The following is an 18239-nucleotide window of genomic DNA, read 5'->3' on the forward strand; positions in this document are numbered from 1 at the left end:
ATGCCAATCACTGTTGGGGTGGGTTTTCCCATTTCAGTTAACCTAAGCAAGACAAGTCTTCTTAGACGGGGTGGGTTTTCCCATTTCAGTTAACCTAAGCAAGACAAGTCTTCTTAGACGTGCTCACAGGCTAACAGAACCTAGATTCTTCTCTACACAGGCTCCTTTTCTAGGTGTCTCTAGAGCTCATCACATTGAGATGAGATTATAACACCAATCCCTAGTGGCCTGTGAGGTTAACCATCACAGCCCCTTTGACCTCTAGGCTCTGGTTAGCACTGGGCTCATCAACTTGGGCTCACCAATTGGCTTATATTTCCAAGGACTTGGAGGCTGTGCCACTCTGAAGAGAAGTATAGAAAGACTTGCGTCCCTTCCCTGTCAGAGTCCCCAGAGAAATGACAGTTTCTCCAGCCTCCTGGTCTTTATGATTCAGGCATGCGAGGCTCAGGTGAAATCAGCTCTTTAAAAACCATGATCCGTTGGGCAAACTAAGTCTCAGAAGCATCCAGTCACTCCAGGATGTCCCGTTATTCGCTTGTCAAAGAGTAATGCACTGCTAGGCCTCCGTGTGCTCCTGTCAACGTCAGGTTCTCTTTCATGGTAACTCCCTCCTGCCACCACACAGGGCTGTAGCTGAGACCCAACCTCATGGGTCACTCTTCCTAGATTCAGTACCCAGGGGATACTTTGAGATCCAAGGAGGGATCATGCATTTCCAGCTATCCCTGTCGACTCTCCAGTGGTTTGTGAATCTTTTCTCATGACCACTTGCTCTTGCCAAGGGTCCGTTTTCCGGAAGCCATTGGTCAGAATCAGCTCTAGAGTAAACGTGCTTTACTGTATGTAGATATATCACATTTCCACGCCAATCCTACTGTGACATTAGAAAGACCCGATGGTTACTTTTCCTGTTGATATTAGTGCTGTGTGGGAGGCAGGCTGGTGTAGTGTTGGGGAGGGCACTAGAGTCCTGGGTCAGGGGAAAGGGCTCTAGGCTACAGACCCTGGGTTTCATTTTCTTTAGGCCTAGGATTACCTTGTGCTCAATTGTTCTCTGGAGACATCCTGTTTCCTTGATTCTAAACCTTTTACATTCCTGTCTGGGTGTTTGTGGGCCTTGCTCATATCCTGGGTAAAGTGTTTCTGTCTGTGCTTGAAGGCCTACCTTATGCTGAGGGGAGCCCTCGTGTGACTGGGGGCCTAGTGAAGGTTTCATGCCTTCCTCAGTCAGCACAGGGGCCGCAGCACAGAGACCTGGGAGTCCTGATTCCTCCTGCTTTGTAGGCCCTTCGCTTCCCAAGTCACGGCCACAAGATCCAGCTCCCAAATTAGCCAAGGAGAGCCATAAGAAACGGAAGGCCTACTCCGTCATTTCCACAGTGTCTGAGAGTGAGCCCTGGGACTCACCCTGAAAGGGGTTGGGTGCCTCCTGCTCCCACCAACGGGGTGAGGGTGGTGGCTCACTGCTTTCTGAGCGTCTCCTACAGTAAGTTTGAGGCCAGCTGGGAGCCTTGGAAGAACCTGACTGGTTTGTCTTTCTTCTTGGGTGGACACCCAGCCCTTCCTTGCCCATCAGTGCTAGGAAATACTACCTTGGAGGTTTGAGGTGTGTGTGGGTTCCCTTTTGGGGGCGTGTCCGTGGACACTTTGAATGGTACGCTTTTCTAATGGCTGCACAGTATTTTCAGGAAGGAAAGAAGAAGGCAGGTGGAATGGAGGGGTTTTGGAGTTCCTCTCAGTGTCAGGGGTTTGCTGAACTCACTGACTGAGAGATCCTAGTAGGTGGCTTTGTGTTGCAAGAGGACACTTGAGCTTGGGGAATCAATAAACCGGCATGCCTTGCTCCAGGTGACCAGTTAAACCAACAGTTCTTAGTCCCAGTGGTTTCCCCACCACAGGACAGCTGGCAGTGTCTGGGTACCTTTTGGAGGATCATATCTGCAGTATGTGCTACAGACATCTAGTGGGTGGGGCCCGGTCACTGTCAGTCACTTATTCTGCCATTTGTAGTGGGTCCCACAGCAAAGAGTCCAGTCTCCAGTGACAATGGTGGCCAGATGGCGAAATGAGATTATATTTTTAAGCCTCAGTTTCTACAACTGTAATATGATAGCAATCTACCTGGCCTGGTGGTGTTTGCATATAATCTAAGTACTTGAGGGAATAAGGTGACCTTGAGTTCCAGCCTGGCCTTTGCTACACAGATGCTGGCTCTTGGAAGGAAGGACGGAGACAGTTTAGGTCAGCGTTGTTCAGACTGAGTTATATGCCATGGGCTGTAACTATCATTTGCAAAGAACAGCAAATGCCTGAAAAATTCAGAGTGAGTGGCTGAGTGGCATATGGTAAGGGTGAAAATGGAAACTCTGTGTGTGTGTGTGTGTGTGTGTGTGTGTGTACTGGCGCATGAAGGAAAGGGTGTTTGACTGTGAGACTTAAGAGCCACTTGCTCAGATGGTCTCAGAGATCCTCCGCGCTCTCACAGTGTGCCCTTTTAAACACTCCCATGGCCCCTCGGGCTGCCGATGTGGCCAACGGCTCTGAAGCCTCCTCGCCTTGTGGGATCAGGAGCTCTGCAGCGTCTACACAGTTCTGCCTTCACTGAAGGTCACAGTGCTGAACCCAGTCCCGCACTACATTGTTAATTTCCACTTGTCTCTGAGTAGGAAATGGGGTCTGATTGCATAAGCTATCCACTTCAGCACCCTAAGTTCTAGCAGTAGGTGAGGACCCTGGCCCACCTGCTCCCACTTACATCCGGCCCACCTTGACACTACTTGGCTACCTGACCCCTAGACTTCTTAACTCTAGTCTTTCCTGGAGCCCTGAGCGAGTCTGTCAAATATTCTGAGGTGTTTGGCTGATCTCGGGGAGTCCTGTGTATGAGGAGAGGACAGATTGGAGGAAACAAAGGGACCAGGGACACCATGAGAACACAGCTCACAGAATCAGCTGACCAGGGACTCATGGGGGCTTGCAGACCAGGGAGGCTGCAGGGCTCTGACCTAGGTTCTCTGCATATATGCTATGGCCGAGTAGTGTGGCATTCCTGTGGGGGTCCTAAGGGTGAGAAAGGGGCTGTCCCTGACTCTTTTGCTTGCTTTGAGGACCTATTTCCTCCTGTTGGGTTGCCTCTTCCACCTCTGGTCTTACTGTAGCTTGATATGCCATGCTGGTTGATGTCCCTGGAGGCCTGCTCTTTTCTGAGGAGAGGTGGACAGGGACTAGGTCTTGGGAGGGGAGATTTTGGGGAGACATTAGGGGAAAAGGAGTGAGGGGAAACTGTAGTCTGATCTAATATATGAGAGAAGAATTTAAAAATAAATATATGAGAGAAGAATTTAAAAATAAAGGTTCGCTATGAAGGGCAGGTGACTCTCAGGGTGCCCCTCCCCTCCCCCGAGGGATCCACATCCCATAGCTTTTATAACACAAAGTCAGTTTGTCTCCTTTCCTGCCACATCACAAGTAAGGTAATTTTGAAACAACTGGCCCACTTTTCCTTTGGTTTTAGACAGAGGTATGCAACATAGCTCAGGCTAGTCTAGAACCTGTGATCTTCCTGCTGAGCCTCTCTCAGTTTCAGGATCACACACCTCACTTTATCTTGACTTTGTTTCCATTTTGCTCAGGTTTCTTTGTCTATCGAGCTAACCTCACTTCCTTCTCCTCCTTTTCCTTTTCCTTCTCTTCCTCCTTCTCAAGTAGTACTCCCTCAGTCCTCCTCAAGGAGTGTTCTCTCAGTCCTTCTCAAGTAGTGCTCCCTCAGTCCTCCTCAAGGAGTGCTCCTTCAGTCCTCCTCAAGTAGTGCTCCCTCAGTCCTTCTCAAGTAGTGCTCCCTCAGTCCTCCTCAAGGAGTGCTCCCTCAGTCCTTCTCAAGTAGTGCTCCCTCAGTCCTCCTCAAGGAGTGCTCCCTCATTCTTCATTCTTCTCTTGAAAAGGGTAAGAGCTCTCATGCTCCCCAACATGGCTTTGGGGGGTTCTTCTTCTTCTGCTGCTGCATTCTGGGCTAGCCTGGCCTCATAGACGGTGGCAGTGACCTTTCTATGGCGTCTCTGAAAGACATACACTTGTTGGTCCAGATCTGTGTGGCGATGGCACCTCCCTAGCTGCCCAGGTGCTGCCTATGTATCCCATAGCCCTACTCCTAGCCACAGTTTCCCTGGCTCTTGCGTTCCCAGCTACCTTTTCTGAGTCTCCATCGGAGGGAGAGCCTTTAAGAAGGGCAGGCCGTCAGGGAATCCTTCCATGTTCCCAGGGGAAAGGTGCCTTTGGCACCTGGTGAGGTTTCCCAGGAAACAGAGACAAACCGTGTTTGTCCGCCTTCACTGTAATGTTGGGGATGCAAGGGAAGAACAGACTGAGGAGGAGACAATCTGGGGATCATAAGGGTCGAGGACATCTAGAGGGAAGGCGCTGAAGAGGTCCTCGCTCTGCCTCCGAGCAGGCCCTGCTGGTGCGCAGTGTTTGAAGCCCGGGCCTCAGGCAAGCCTAAGATGGGTTTTGGCTTTGGACCCACAGTAAATGCCTAGGGACAGAACAATCCTTGAGAGGGTTTGCACACTGGAGCCTGATGCTGTTTGTCTTTTAAAAGTCACTTTCTCATGGTCATTTTCCAGCATGTAGAAATGCTGAAGTAATAGGATATCCATGCTCTTACACTGAAACTCTACCGTGACTCTTTGTTGTATCGGTCTGTCACCTATAGTCCTGCTGCCTGAGACTCTCTAGAACTAGTCTCAGGCTGAAGAGGTGGCTCAGCAGGTAAGAGCCCATCCTGTGCTTGCAAAGAACTCACTCGTATCTCCACCCCCAAACCTCGAACACATACATGTAATTAAAAAAAATCTTTAAAAAGTATGTTTTTTTGTCTTGTATTGGTTTGGTTTTGGTTTTCGAGACAGGGTTTCTCTGTGTAGCCCTGGCTGTCCTGGAACTCACCCTGTAGACCAGGCTGGCCTTGAACTCAGAAATTCACCCGCCTCTGCCTCCTGTGCAGAGCAGGCCAGACCTGTGGGGCAGGGCTGAATGAGGACAGTTAGGAGGTCGGGGCTGGTGTTATTTGCTATTCTAGGATCATTCTGTAAAACCGAATGCGCGGAGTGGAGGAGGGTGGGACCCCAGATTGAGAGCGTTCAAGACTCGGAACTCGGCGATGACCCGCAGTCAGTTGGTTTCCTGTGGACATTAAAGCAGCTACTGGCTATTCAGGGATATTTTCTTTCTTCCTTCCCTCTCTGTGTGTCAGTCTCCTGCCTCATTCATTTCTTTGTCCATTTACTCACTCACGGGTGCATGTGTGTGCCGCATGCACGTGTGGAGGTAAGAGGAGGATTTGTGGGAGTCGCTTATTTTTTTCTTCCGCCACGTGGGTCCTGGAGACCAATCTCAGGTTGTGCTGCGTGGCAGCAAAGCAGTACCTGAGGAACCGGCTCCATAGCCCTCTCCTGTTTTCTCAGAAGGTCGGATGCATATCCCAGTTTCCCGCTTGGTAACATTTTGGTTAGGTCTTTTGAGCTTAGTGTAGAAACTCAGTGGCCCTTCGTGTTTCGTTTAATGAGTTTTCACCTCTCTTTTATCCTGGCTGGTTGAAGACCTATTTACTCAGTCCCAAGGCTAGTCTCCCACCTGACTCCCTTGCCCTGTTCCCTCTGGTTCCTTAGGACCCGCAGTCGGGCAGTCTCCACTGGCCTCTCTTCTTACAGTCTCCAGTTTCTCCATGCCCGGGGCTCCAGACTCAGGCCCACTGACTCCCTCCGTTTCCTTCATCTCCCGCACAGCCTGTTATCTCTGCACACCGACAGCGCAGACTTTGTGTTTCTTACAGACTCATTTTGGATTGCTAAGCTTTCAGAGCAGTGTGAACAATGTTCGTGTTTGCCTCTCACAGCCAGGGCATCGGCGGAGAGCATTTTACGGGGTGTTTGTGCCGTGTTTGGCCATACAAATGTCACTCATGGAGATATCAGTGATTTATTGATTCCCGTTTACAGTTCCCCTACACACTTTCAATTTATCACAGGAAACCACGTGCAGTTAAACAGTGGGACTCAAGTCTCCATTTTAAACAAACGTCACGTAGATTCTGGCTTGGGTTCTCCTATGATGGAAACACTGTGTGTGGTAGAGCTGGGTCCCTACAGCTCGCTCTCCTTCTATTTATGCTTATACAATGTGAGTCTCATTTTTACACCAAGATGGTAAACTGCCAGAAGGACATGGCCATGTCTATGGGAGCCCGCTGAGGGCCGTGCCGTGGAGTTTCAGGAATCTTTGTTGCTTTTCTGTTGGGCAGTTCAAGAGAAGTCTTCTACAGAGATGACAGATACATAGTAACAAATTTATTAATTTTGTATGGAACTTTTTTGTTTTTCTTTTCAGGGAACTTCCAAGATGGCAAGAGAGTGGGCCTGTCTGTGTATCTTGGGGAGTTTTTTGACATCCATTTGTTTGCCAATGGCACCGTAATGCAGGGGGATCAAAGGTAAGTCAGAAGCTCAGGTGTCCCATTGCAAAGGGCCCTGGAGCCTTTCTCTCACATTTTTCACTCCATCAGAATTTAAATGGAGAAACCAGGGCCCAAAGGGCCAGCCAGGTCTCTGCAGCGCTGGTCCAGAACCTTGTTCACTGGGCTTCCCTGTCTGAGGCCTGTAACATGGGCTTGGGTAGGGAGGTTGGGGAGATACTAAAAAATGCACTGGAGCTCAATGAGTTTGCTCTTTGCCCTCCAGCATCTCCATGCCCTATGCCTCCAAAGGACTCTACCTAGAGCGTGAGGCTGGGTACTACAAACTTTCCAGTGAGGCCCTTGGCTTTGCAGCCAGAATTGACGGTAACGGCAACTTCCAAGTCCTGATGTCAGACAGACACTTCAACAAGACCTGTGGGCTGTGTGGTGACTTCAACATCTTCGCTGAAGACGACTTTAGGACGCAGGAGGGTAAGCTATCTGTTCAGAGTATCTGGAGCTTTCAACCCGCTAATTTAATGTCTGCTGACCTCTGTTCACAGTCTATAGATTCTGTGTTTCATAGTTTTGGATTGTCAGCTCATCTTTAGAAGGGTTTTATGATAAATTTGCACTCTGCATTGAATTATTGATTCTTTCTCTCTTTCTCTTTTTTTTTAAAAAAACATTTTTCAAGACAGGGTTTCTTTGTGTAGCCCTGGCTGTCCTGGAACTTGCTCTGTTGACTAGGCTGGCCTCAAATTCAGAGATCCACCTGTCTGTCTCCTGAGTGCTGGCATTAAGAGCATGCGTCACCACACCCAGATGAATACTATTCTTTTTTTTTTTTTTTTTTTTTTTTTTTGGTTGTTTGTTTGGTTTGGTTTTTTTTCGAAACAGGGTTTCTCTGTGTAGCCCTGGCTATCCTGGAACTCACTCTGTAGACCAGGTTAGCCTTGAACTCAGAAATCTGCCTGCCTCTGGCTCCCAAGTGCTAGGATTAAAGGTGTGCACCACCACCGCCTGGCCTGAATACTATTCTTAAAGGAAACATAAATCTGAATCTCAAACCTTCATCCTTACCTCAAAGCTTATCTCAAAGCTTTCTCCTTACCTCATGTTTTCAGGAGAGATATTTTCCCCTCTTATCCTGAGCCCAGGCGAAGGAAACAAACTTCTATTTTTCTATTTTTCAGAGTAGGTTGCTTTTCCTGTCAGCTTTCTCAGAGGACCACACCTTCCCAACTGGGATTTAGCTCCACCTCCCCCATCACACAAGTTCAAGATGGCTGCCCTCAGCCTAATGCTGGGCAGTCAGCTGTTTCTCTGTCTTCCCGTTTGTCTTTGTTGTTCTTCCTGTCTCCCCCTCTCACTTCTCTTTCTCTATCTCAGAAGTCTGTCTGCTCTTTTTGAAGTTATTTGTGGCTTCAATAGAATGTTTCACCAGTGTAATATGCATGTATATGCATATATATGTAATATATATTATAATATATATGTAATATGTATATATAATATGTATATATATTCACACATATATTTATATATGACTCACACTATAGAAAACAAAATATTTGTTGGCAAAAGTTCAGTCCCTGGCGCTATTTTTGGAACCATCCCCAGAAAGTGATTTATTTAGTTCAGTTCTCAGTTCAGACTCAACACTATTTGTCCCCAAACAGACCATTTTGTTTTCTGACTTCTGAGAGAATCTCAACTTGTTTTGTTTCTTGATCTCTGAGATTCGGGCCCCCCCCCCATTAAGTAATAATATTGGTAATTTCATCTACTGGACCCTCTTTTGCTTCAGTTCAGATTTAGCCATAAAGTATCACACTATACAAAATCAGGGCTGGAGAAGATCTTTGAGACTACTTAGTCCAATTTTTCCTGTATAAATAAAGAATTTGACACCCAGGATGAGGGGAACAGTCCCGACCTCACTGGCTGGTTGAAGGAACTTCCCTAGTCCCTTCTAATTGCTTCTCTACCTCAATGCGATTGGGTACCAAAGAACATCTATCTCACATCCAATACACAGTGGATACCATGCATATTTCAGTTCTCTCCACTGGGTTCCCCTGGTCTGTTAGTTTCCTTTAGCTTCCAACAAGTTACTACAAACCAGATGGCTTCCAGCAACAGAAGCCTATTCCTTCACAGTTCTGGAGACCAGAGCCCTAATCAAGGCCTCGGCAGGTCAGTGCTTCTTCTCCAAGGAGAGGATTTGTTCCTTGGGTCTCCAGTTGCTGCTTCATCCCTTGAAGTTGTCATTTCGATCTCTCCTTTATGAGTCTGATTTCCCTCTGCTTGTCTGATAGGGATACATATACACAGGGCCCCTCCAGGTAATCCCAGAGAAGTGCCTCCTCCCAAGACCTATAGCTGAATCATTTAATTGGTATATCATGGTATAATGTGTATAGAGTATTTTAAAAATGAGTACATCATTGAAGGAGGACTTTCCTTTCCGCTCATCAAACCAAATAATTATAAAGGCCTCCCTTCTCTTTCCATACAAGGACGTTTATTTTATTCCCGCCTGTACCCCTTTACCTTAAATCGCCTTTTTAGGTCTGGTTCTGTAAGAGATTGTTCACCTCAATAGTACAAAAATAACAGATAGAAACTACTACCATAACAAATATTCAGCAAGGCTATCAGGAAGAGCCTTTGTTCCAGGCTGTGTAGGTCTTTAAGCCCCTTGTGGTAGCCAATTTTAGCGAGAACATGATACAGGCACAAAGCACCTGGACATTGAGAATGAGAACCTGGAAGAGGCGGTGGCTGGGGCAGGGGTGGGATGGGGATTGGAAGGAGGGTCATAAGACTCATGCTACATCCTTACCTTCATTCCACACTAATGTTCTGAGCATACAGAATCCACTGTCGCTGAAGGCGGCACTAAGGCACAAACTTGTTCTGGTAACAAAGGAGCCCACAGTTGAATACTAACTAGCTCAAAAGTCACAGAAGGTCAGGGCTGAAAAGGAACCCAAAGAAAGATAAGATTTTTTTTTTTTCTGGAGAGTTGCCTGGGGTGCTAAGCACTGAGAAGGGCACACCCTGCCAGGCTGGGATTGGGGAAGGAAAGAGCGGTTGGTTGTTCTCAGAACGAAGGTTTCTGTTCTAGCTCAGAAAGGTTGGTTGTTCTTGGGCCTTGTGCCCAGGTCTAAGTGGAGAGAGTTGCATGGTAAGAATGAGTTGGTTGCTGTGCTTGTCTCTATGACAAAATATCTGCACCAACAAGTCAGAGAAGAAGGGACTTATTCTGAGCTCACAGTTTCCGAGACTTCAGCCCATAGTCCTCAGTTCCAGAGCTCAGGGCTTTGTGCCAAGGCAGACAGGGACATGTGGTGGAAGAGGCTGGCCATTATGCAGCAGACAAAAAGCAGGGAAAGGGAACACAGGAATGAGTCGGGGCAAGGACACACTCTAAGTAACCTACTTCTCTAACTAGGCTAAGCTTCTGTCTCCTAAAGTTTCCAGAACCTCTCTAAATAGTACCACTTGTTGAGGACCAAGCCTTGATCACACAAGAGTGTGAGTGGGGCATCTTATATTAAAACCATGACGTCGACGATGATGAAGGAGGAGGAAAATGGTCCATACAGAAGGGGAAGGGCGTGCCAAGGCATGGAGAAGTGGGGTGAATGACATCACTGGCATTATCTTCCTTTTTAAGTCTAAAATTCACTCAACCATTGTTTTAGAGAATTTCATATGCGAGAACTATACATTATTTCTACTTCCTCTCCCCCTCCAACTCCTTTTGTGTGTCCCCCTACTCAATCTCTCCTATGACCTCTTCTATACTGTTACATGCACACATGTGCACAAACATGTACACATACACGCACACCATGCATGCACATGCACATGTATATGTGTACACACGCACACACATGAAACCCCCCTACCCTTGCTGAGTCCATTTAGTGTTGCTCATGTGTGTATTTGTGTAGGGTTGACCACTCAGGATTGAACAGCCTATGGTGGGCTCATTCTTAGACAAGATTGAGTCTCCCTCTCTCTTCAGTCATAAATTGCCCATCTCTTCATCTAAAGGTGGGACATGGACAGGTCTCCTCCCATCCACGTCGGCATGCCACTGGTGTTGCTGTTGTGCTGGTTTTGTTCAGGCAATCCGATTTGTTTGAAATTTCATGGGTGTAGCTTCTCTGTCAGATCCAGAAGACACCATCTCACAACAATCTTCCCGGTCCTGTCTCTTACAATCTTTCTACTTCCTTTTCTGTGAAGCTAGATGTGTATGTTGGGGTTGGGTACCTGTCTTAGTCAGCATCTCTATTGCTGTGAAGAGACCATGACCATGGTGATAACTCTTACAAAGGAAACCATTTAACTGGGGCTGGCTTACAGTTTCAGAGGTTCAGTTCATTATCATCATGGCGGGGCATGGTGGCCTGCAGGCAGACATGGTGCTGGAGAAGATGCTGAGAATTTTACATCGTGATCCACAGGCAGTAGGATACTGTGTGTCATGATAGGCATAGCTTGACCATAGGAGACTTTAAAGCCCACCCCCTCAGTGACACACTTCCTCCAACAAGGCCACACCCACCCCAAAAGGCCACACCTCCTAATAGTGCCACTCCCTATGGACCAAGCATTCAAACCACCACAGTGCCCCATGGCCAGCTGGTCTCTGCGTTTTGACTAGTTGCGGATATGATCTCCGTGGCACAAAAAATCTTCTTTGGTGACATCCTCACCATCTTTCGTGTCACCTCGTTCATTGCATCTATCCCTCCATCCATGGATAGTCAATTCGCTTGCTGAGCTCCACTGCCCGTGCACCGTGGTGTCATGTTGAGCACTGTATGAAATGCCTGTGGTCCAAATGCCTGAGTACTAATCTAGAAGGAGTTTGATTCGGGTCATAACTGGCCAGTAGCTTTCACACAGAAGTCTTGGTACAGGCTGAACTGAAACATCCTCTCTTGGAAACTTTTCTCCGCAGGGACCTTGACCTCAGACCCCTACGACTTTGCCAACTCTTGGGCTCTGAGTGGTGAGGAGCAGCGGTGTAAACGGGCATCTCCTCCCAGCAGTAACTGCAGCCACTCCTCTGGGGACATGCAGCAGGTGGGTACAGTCTGGCCTGATGTGGTCTGGATGTTCTGTGACTCCTAGAATTAAGGCAAGGGACTCGGTACTGTGGTTTCTTTCCCCCTTCAGGGACTGGGTGAGGAATGGGTCTCTCTGGCTGTTCAATATGAGGTGCTCATGAATCTTTTTAGATTGAAAACTTATTTCGGCTAGAATTTTGTCTAATTCTGATATTTTCCTTCGGCCTTGTATTTTCTTTAAAACTGGGTAGGTATAGCCAGTGTCTCCCCCGATTTCTGAGGCAATAAATAGTAAAATACATGGTGCTGGACAATGGAAATAATTACAGTCCTGGAGGCTGGGCATTCCAGGGTGATAGTTCTGGTATCTGTTATCTGGTACAGGTACTACTGCCTTATGTAGTATTTATATTGTATATAGGACAGGTACTCCTGTCTGATATTGCCTATGAGCAAAAGAAAGGCTGTCCGTCTCATCCTACTTACAAAAGGGATACCTACTCCATCACCCTAGTTACAAAAGGATCACCCACATCCCTCTACCTGTGGAAGGGTGGCCAGCATCCCTCTGCCTGAAAAGGGTTGTCCACATCACTCTATCTGCAGACCCTTCCCTCTTCAGGAGCTAGATATCACAAGATTCTAAAGGTTCCTTTTAGTTCTTAAATTCTTTATTGTGTATGTGGTTGTTATAGTTAACAGATTTCAAAAATATTCAATGTGTATGGAATGTATTCTTTAGGTGGTGTTAGCTAGGAAGTATAATGATCTCCCCAACAATAACCCACAATTCTTCCCTAGTAGCCTAAGTCACCCAAATCTGCACGTAAGTAGACAAATCCACTTCTCCTGTATCAGAAATAACAACAATAGACACGAACACGGCAGCTTAGCATGAGAAAGCTCCAATAATAGCCGATTACTCATCTAATGAATCTTTGTTATTTTCACAAAACACCTTGAACCCCTGAATCCAGGAGCATGTCTGACTCAGGAGAATATCCTGTGCGGATGCTAAATGTAGTGGCCTCAACTCTTAAGCTACAGCTTCCAACTTGTAAACAAGCACATCCCCAAAGCCATTCTTTTGCCCTCGTGCTTACTTCCAGTGATTCTGTGGCGCTAGGCCTGCTGGGTAGCTGCCTGGCATGTGGCCTTGGTTGCTAATAAGGCAGACTAAACTCCAGCCTGAGCGCGAGAGGAGTGTGCCTTGTGCAGAAGGGGGGATTTCCTCTTTCCCCTGGCTTGAGATATGTGACGGTCGTCCTCTTAGGGCTGAACCGTTGAGATTCTCCCCCCTGTAGTTGGGCGTGCTGGTCAGTTTTTCTCAACTTGACACAAACCAGAGTTACCTAGAAAAAAGGAACCTCAGATGAGGAACTGTCCCCATTGCATCCACCTGTGGGCTTGGAAAAAAAACCGAGATGTCCAGCACATCGACACATCCAAATAGACAAGTGAGAGGATGCAAGCACTTCCCCCAGGGATTCTTGGCTAACAGACAGATTTCAAAAGAAATTCATCCAAGGTACGCGTGCGCGTGCGCACCTCTTCTCATTTCCCCCTTTGGGTTTCTAGATCAGAGTTCTGTTGTTGGTTGGTGGCATTACCTCTCCCTCCCTTCAAGGCAAGGCTGAGAGCAACAGGTCCCGCAGAGCATATTTTGTTTTGTTTGACTTTGCAAACACCCGCTGCAAACAGCAAGGGCTTGACAGATGCTCCCCGCCCCCAGAGTATCAAGGAACAATCCCTTTTGTGCGGCGTTAGTGGGAGGCGCAGACAGACTTTTCCTGGAGAGAACCTGATACTGAGCTTGAGTAGAGGAGGGAAAGACTTGGTGCTTTGTTCAAGGAAGACAAAGCGCAGAGCAGAAGCAGCAAGTCTGCGGGGGACACATTTCAAGGCTCCGAGTGCATAGCCCTACTCAGTTTGTCCCCTGGGTGCATTAACCAGTATCCTGGGAACAGCTTAAGAACCTGAGTGTGTCAGGACTGAAACTCCAAACCTCACCCCGGAGGCACGAGCTCCTTCAAGCCCAGCACTCTAAGTTCTTAGTTTCAGTTTGTTTACCTAGAGAACTGTATTCTGCCCTTAGCCAATCAGATCGTGCTTGCTCACAGCCGGGGATCCCTCATTGGCTGGATGCGCAGTGACTCATCTCCTGGGAGGTGATTAATGTGGCCTGTACTAAGGTTTTGCTCCCGCTGGGCCCCCCGGGCTTAGAAATTGGGTCTGCTAACTGGGAGTCTTTTACGGGCGGATGGCCTTAGGTTGAGCTTTCTGGGGGAGGCTGCGCTGGCCTGCTACTGCTTTGGTTAGGTGTCAGAATCAGTCACCTCTCTTTTCTCCTGATTTTTGTAGCTCTTTCAGAGAGCCTGGTCATAATTCTTATTCCTTGGGGAGAAACGTTTGCCTGTTGTACCAACAGATCCAGAGCCTCTCTCTGCTGGGACTGATAATGGTTTGTTGGATCGCATCATTTGCAGTTCTTTTTTTTTTTTTCCAACGGAGTCTGGAGCCTAAGCCATAAATGCTCAGATTAAGTGATGCTTATTGGCTCATAGTTTTAAAGAAAGATCCTTAGTTAGCCTTTCTCTTTTTGTAAAATTAAGTCTGGGGAGCGTGGGGAAGGGGAGGAGCGGGGCTGAACTTCCCAAGGGAATGGTAGTCTTGGTCCTGTGTCCTGCCTGTAATTTGAAGCCCAAGGCCCTTTAGGGTTGCTGTTAGCCATGGTAGCTATGAAAAAGACGCCCCTTTCCCATGTCAGTCTCCTGTCACCTATGGAAGCCTGCCACAGTGAACATGACCACTGCACGTCACACCATACACAGATCTGCAGGTGATGACAAGGCCCACTATGTGCCTGCAACACTGCACTTGGTGGCTTTGGCCTGGCCTGGCCTGGCAGATCCAGTCACCAAAGTCATTATCCCCATTCTCAGGTCACATCCCCCAGTGTGACAAGACTGGCTCCTGCCTTTGCCACTGCTGTCATGACCATGAGGACACTTCCATGTTTGGCATCGAGAGATCTCTCCCTGTGATTCCTAAGAGTTGGGCTTCACGATGGCCAGTCGTTATTGGGAAGTCCGAGTGTGGTTGTTGCTAACTTTTGCTTGAGTCACATCAGGGGAATAAGCCAGTGGCGGCAGCATCCTCTGATCCAGAGAAGTGGATTTTCATCCACGTTAGGAATCCCAGGCTGACAAACACTCAAGAGTTGGATGAGATCCCTGAAGTTACCTATTTATCTCCCTACCCCGAGCATGAAGGTGCTCTGCAGACAACGGCCAGATGGCCGGATGTGTTCTCATCTTGACTTTAAGAGTCAAGGCCTTGGAACAGCCTTGCTGAGGTCTTTCTAGCCATCATGCACAGCAGCTAGCCAGCTTCCCAGCTTCCTGAGAGAGCACATTCCTTTTGTTTTATGTTCCTTTGAAGTTAGAACTCTGTATGCCCATCCGTGTCCCTGCACACTGGAGTCCAGGAGTCCTCTGTTCCGGTTGCTCTGGGCTGGTGTGTGAGCCCTTATTCCACAGCAGTTCAGTCTACTCTATGACAGCTCTACCCTTTTTACTTTCCTTTCACCTCTGAATTTGGTGTTTATTATGGGAGCACATGACATTTTTCTTTTTCAGTACTGTTTTTGTCTCGCCTTTCACCATCTTTCATCCCGTAGAATGTTCTCTCTCTCCTTCGGGACAGAGTGCAGCTCACCCGAGACTTCTCTTGTCCTCGGGAAATCACCTGTCTCATGGGCTAATATTTGCAAAACTCTTGTTGACTTTCAGTGACCATAGCACATCTCCTCAATAGCCCAGAGAAGCACACAAACTATTCATCCTGTTGGGGACAGAACAATTTGCTCTTCATGTCCTGATTACACAATTGTTTATTTGCAAGGGCGGACCTGTCACTCCTTGCTCCTTCTAGATGGAGCCGGATGGGAAGCCGACAGGTGTGCGTGGGAGGGCAGTTTCATCAAGGAGTTTGGTCTGCAATAGGCTCTTAGCAATCGGAACAGGCCATTCATTTGTCTGCCTGGGATCTAAAGTCATTGAGTCTTTATTTATTCTTTGACTTTTATTTGACATGTATGGATGTTATGCGTGCGTGTATGTTGTCATGCCACGTGCATGCCTGGTGCCTAAGGAGGCCAACAGGGCTGTCAGATCCGATAGAACTTGTGTCACAGATGGTTGTGAGCCATCATGTGGTGCAGAATGGGGAAATTAGACCTGGGTCCTTTGGAAGAGCAGCTAGTGCTCTTAACTACTGAGCCATCTTTCTAGTTCCAATTCAGAAAGAGTTGTAAGAATTTGGAATCCAGCAAACTCAGGGATCCAAGTGAAGGTTAGTGGCCAAATGGCAGCACCACAAGTTGGTTTTACAGACAGGGTACCCATCTCCATGTCTTATTGTTAGAGTTTGAACACAAACATCCACATATATTTCCCCTTGACAACATGAGCTATTTCTCAAGTCTTTCCTGAGTCACGAAAAGGCTAAGAAAGGAATGAGGACTTGGGCTGGAGTCATGGCTCAGTGGTTAAGAGCATGGACTGCTCTTCCAGAGGTCCTGAGTTCAATTCCCAGCAACCACATGGTGGCTCACAACCATCTGTAATGGGGTCTTGTGCCCTCTTCTGGTGTGTCTGAAGAAAGCAATGGTGGTAAACTCATATGCATAAAATAAAAATAAACAAATTTTAAACAAAGCTTTCTAAAAGTGATGAGGACTTATGCAGGACCATCGAGGACCAGGAGGGAGCGTTGGGCTCACTCTCTTCATGTCTTCACACGAGTCCCTTTCCTGCTCTGCCTCTCAGTGTCCCCCCCTCCCACGGGGTCTCCTCTCCTGAACACTCAAATAGGAGAACCCATTCCTTTTCATTCATTACATTGTCCACTTAAGAGCAGCTCTGGAGTGGTCGGGGTGACAGTGACAGTTGTGGTGATGGCCTGTGGTGGTCTAGCCTTACCACAGAGCTTCAGCAGTTGCTATGAGGTTTCAAAGATCTCCTTTGGCTGGGTTGGCACTTTGCCTTTTGGGCAAATCCTTAGGAGGGCTGGATAAAGTCCTAGCATCAATTTCTCCCTATGACCACAAACCCCAGAGTCTGTGACAAAATACAGTTATCCTGTATCCAGGACTCCATGTATGTGGATGCAACCAATTGCAGGAAAGTTGTATCTGTTCTGAACACATGGAGTTTTTTCTTATCATTCCTTAAACAATATATGGTGACAACTATTTCCCTGTACTTATACCTTAGTTAGTAGTATAAGTAATTTAGTCAGTGTTTCAAGCACATTGAAGATGGGGGAGGGGTTCCAATGGGAGATTCCAACGTGAGAGGTCCTGGATCAGTTCTCCAAGGCTACTGAAGGCTGAGTGTTTCTCAGGTGGTTCCTTTCCTTTGCCCTCTTCCCCGAGAGGGCCAGCGTGGGACCCAACACACTGAGATGTTTTGTGTGGCTCAGGCACTGCTGAAACTGGATAAGGTTTACAAGGTAGAGATCTGATGACCTGTCTCACAAGAGAACTTAACCCATTATGAAGGAGAACAGCTGTGCGTGGGGCAGGGGAGGTCAGTAGGTGACAGATTGCTTGGTGGGTGGTTTGTGACAGGCCGCTCAGGTGACTTGATTCCTGACAGAGCTGGTGATAGTTTTACTGTGGGCAGGATATGTAGACTGGTCCAGGCTGGGCCGTTCATTCAAGAGCTTGGATTAGTTCTGAACTGCACCCCAGGGAATAATACTGTGAACAAAAGTCTCTAGAGGGAAGCCACACCTCCCATGACCCTTCTGCAAGGCTGGTGGGGAGATTATGATTTCAGTGATCATGGAGGGCTTGGGATGGTTTAGGTCCAGAGCCTGACTGCACTTTATCTTGGGCTATCTTTGGCTCTCTGAACAGTCATTTGGTGCCACCTATTGTGTCCTTGTGATTGACCGATAAAACCTTTTGGAATGTGTTCACTTAGCAGATCACCAGGTTCCACCAACTAAGAGGCTACAGCCGAGTCTGAAACCTGATTTACCCCCCTTGCTTTACTCCACCCACGGGACATTTCCACCAATGACTTTGAATAGCCCCTTAATGTGTGGCTTTCTTTGGTCTGTTTCTATAATATGTGTGATGAAATGGTTAACTGTGTTGGAACATGGAATTTGAAGTAATTCAAATCTGTGTTCCTGGGCCATGATCATTTATATTTGGCTTCAGAATAAACTCTTTTAATCCCCTCTGAGGTTAGAGTTATGCTTCTTACACAGACAGTGCCTGACTCTTGTAGCTGCCAGAGTCTTGCTCTGATTCTGGAGAACTACTTATGTTCCCAAGAGGCCGGCCGGGGCAGAGTGAGAAAGCGCCTAGGGAAGTCTCCATGGACATGGGCATCTCTGCTAGGTTATATATAATCATCCTGTTTATCAAGAGCATCCTATTTAGCTAGCTTAAAAAGAGGAACCCCCACAAACCCCATCTGTGTGATGGGATTGGTATGAGTCAAGATGAAGATCTGAATCTTGACTATGAGTCAGAAGCTAGGAATGTGGAAAAGAACCCCAGGGCAGCCAGAAGTTATAAATGGACTCCGTTATCTCTTTCACCCCATCCATCCCTGCTGGCTGACCAGTTGGGGAACTATCCTCTGCCCTGAGTGAAATCTTGAACTCATTGCTTTAGC

General features: G+C 47.5%; 1 protein-coding gene across 1 annotated transcript in view; it reads left to right on the top strand.

The window, feature by feature from the left end:
• The window catches only part of Vwf (von Willebrand factor), a 137571-nt gene that overhangs the window by 7889 nt on the left and 111443 nt on the right, over positions 1 to 18239 (top strand). The window contains 3 exon segments of the mRNA XM_052174915.1: positions 6385 to 6487; positions 6735 to 6943; positions 11436 to 11560. Coding sequence (XP_052030875.1) covers positions 6385 to 6487; positions 6735 to 6943; positions 11436 to 11560 — 437 coding nt within the window.

The sequence above is a fragment of the Apodemus sylvaticus genome, chromosome 2 (assembly GCF_947179515.1).
Source record: "Apodemus sylvaticus chromosome 2, mApoSyl1.1, whole genome shotgun sequence".
Taxonomy (NCBI): Eukaryota; Metazoa; Chordata; class Mammalia; order Rodentia; family Muridae; genus Apodemus; species Apodemus sylvaticus.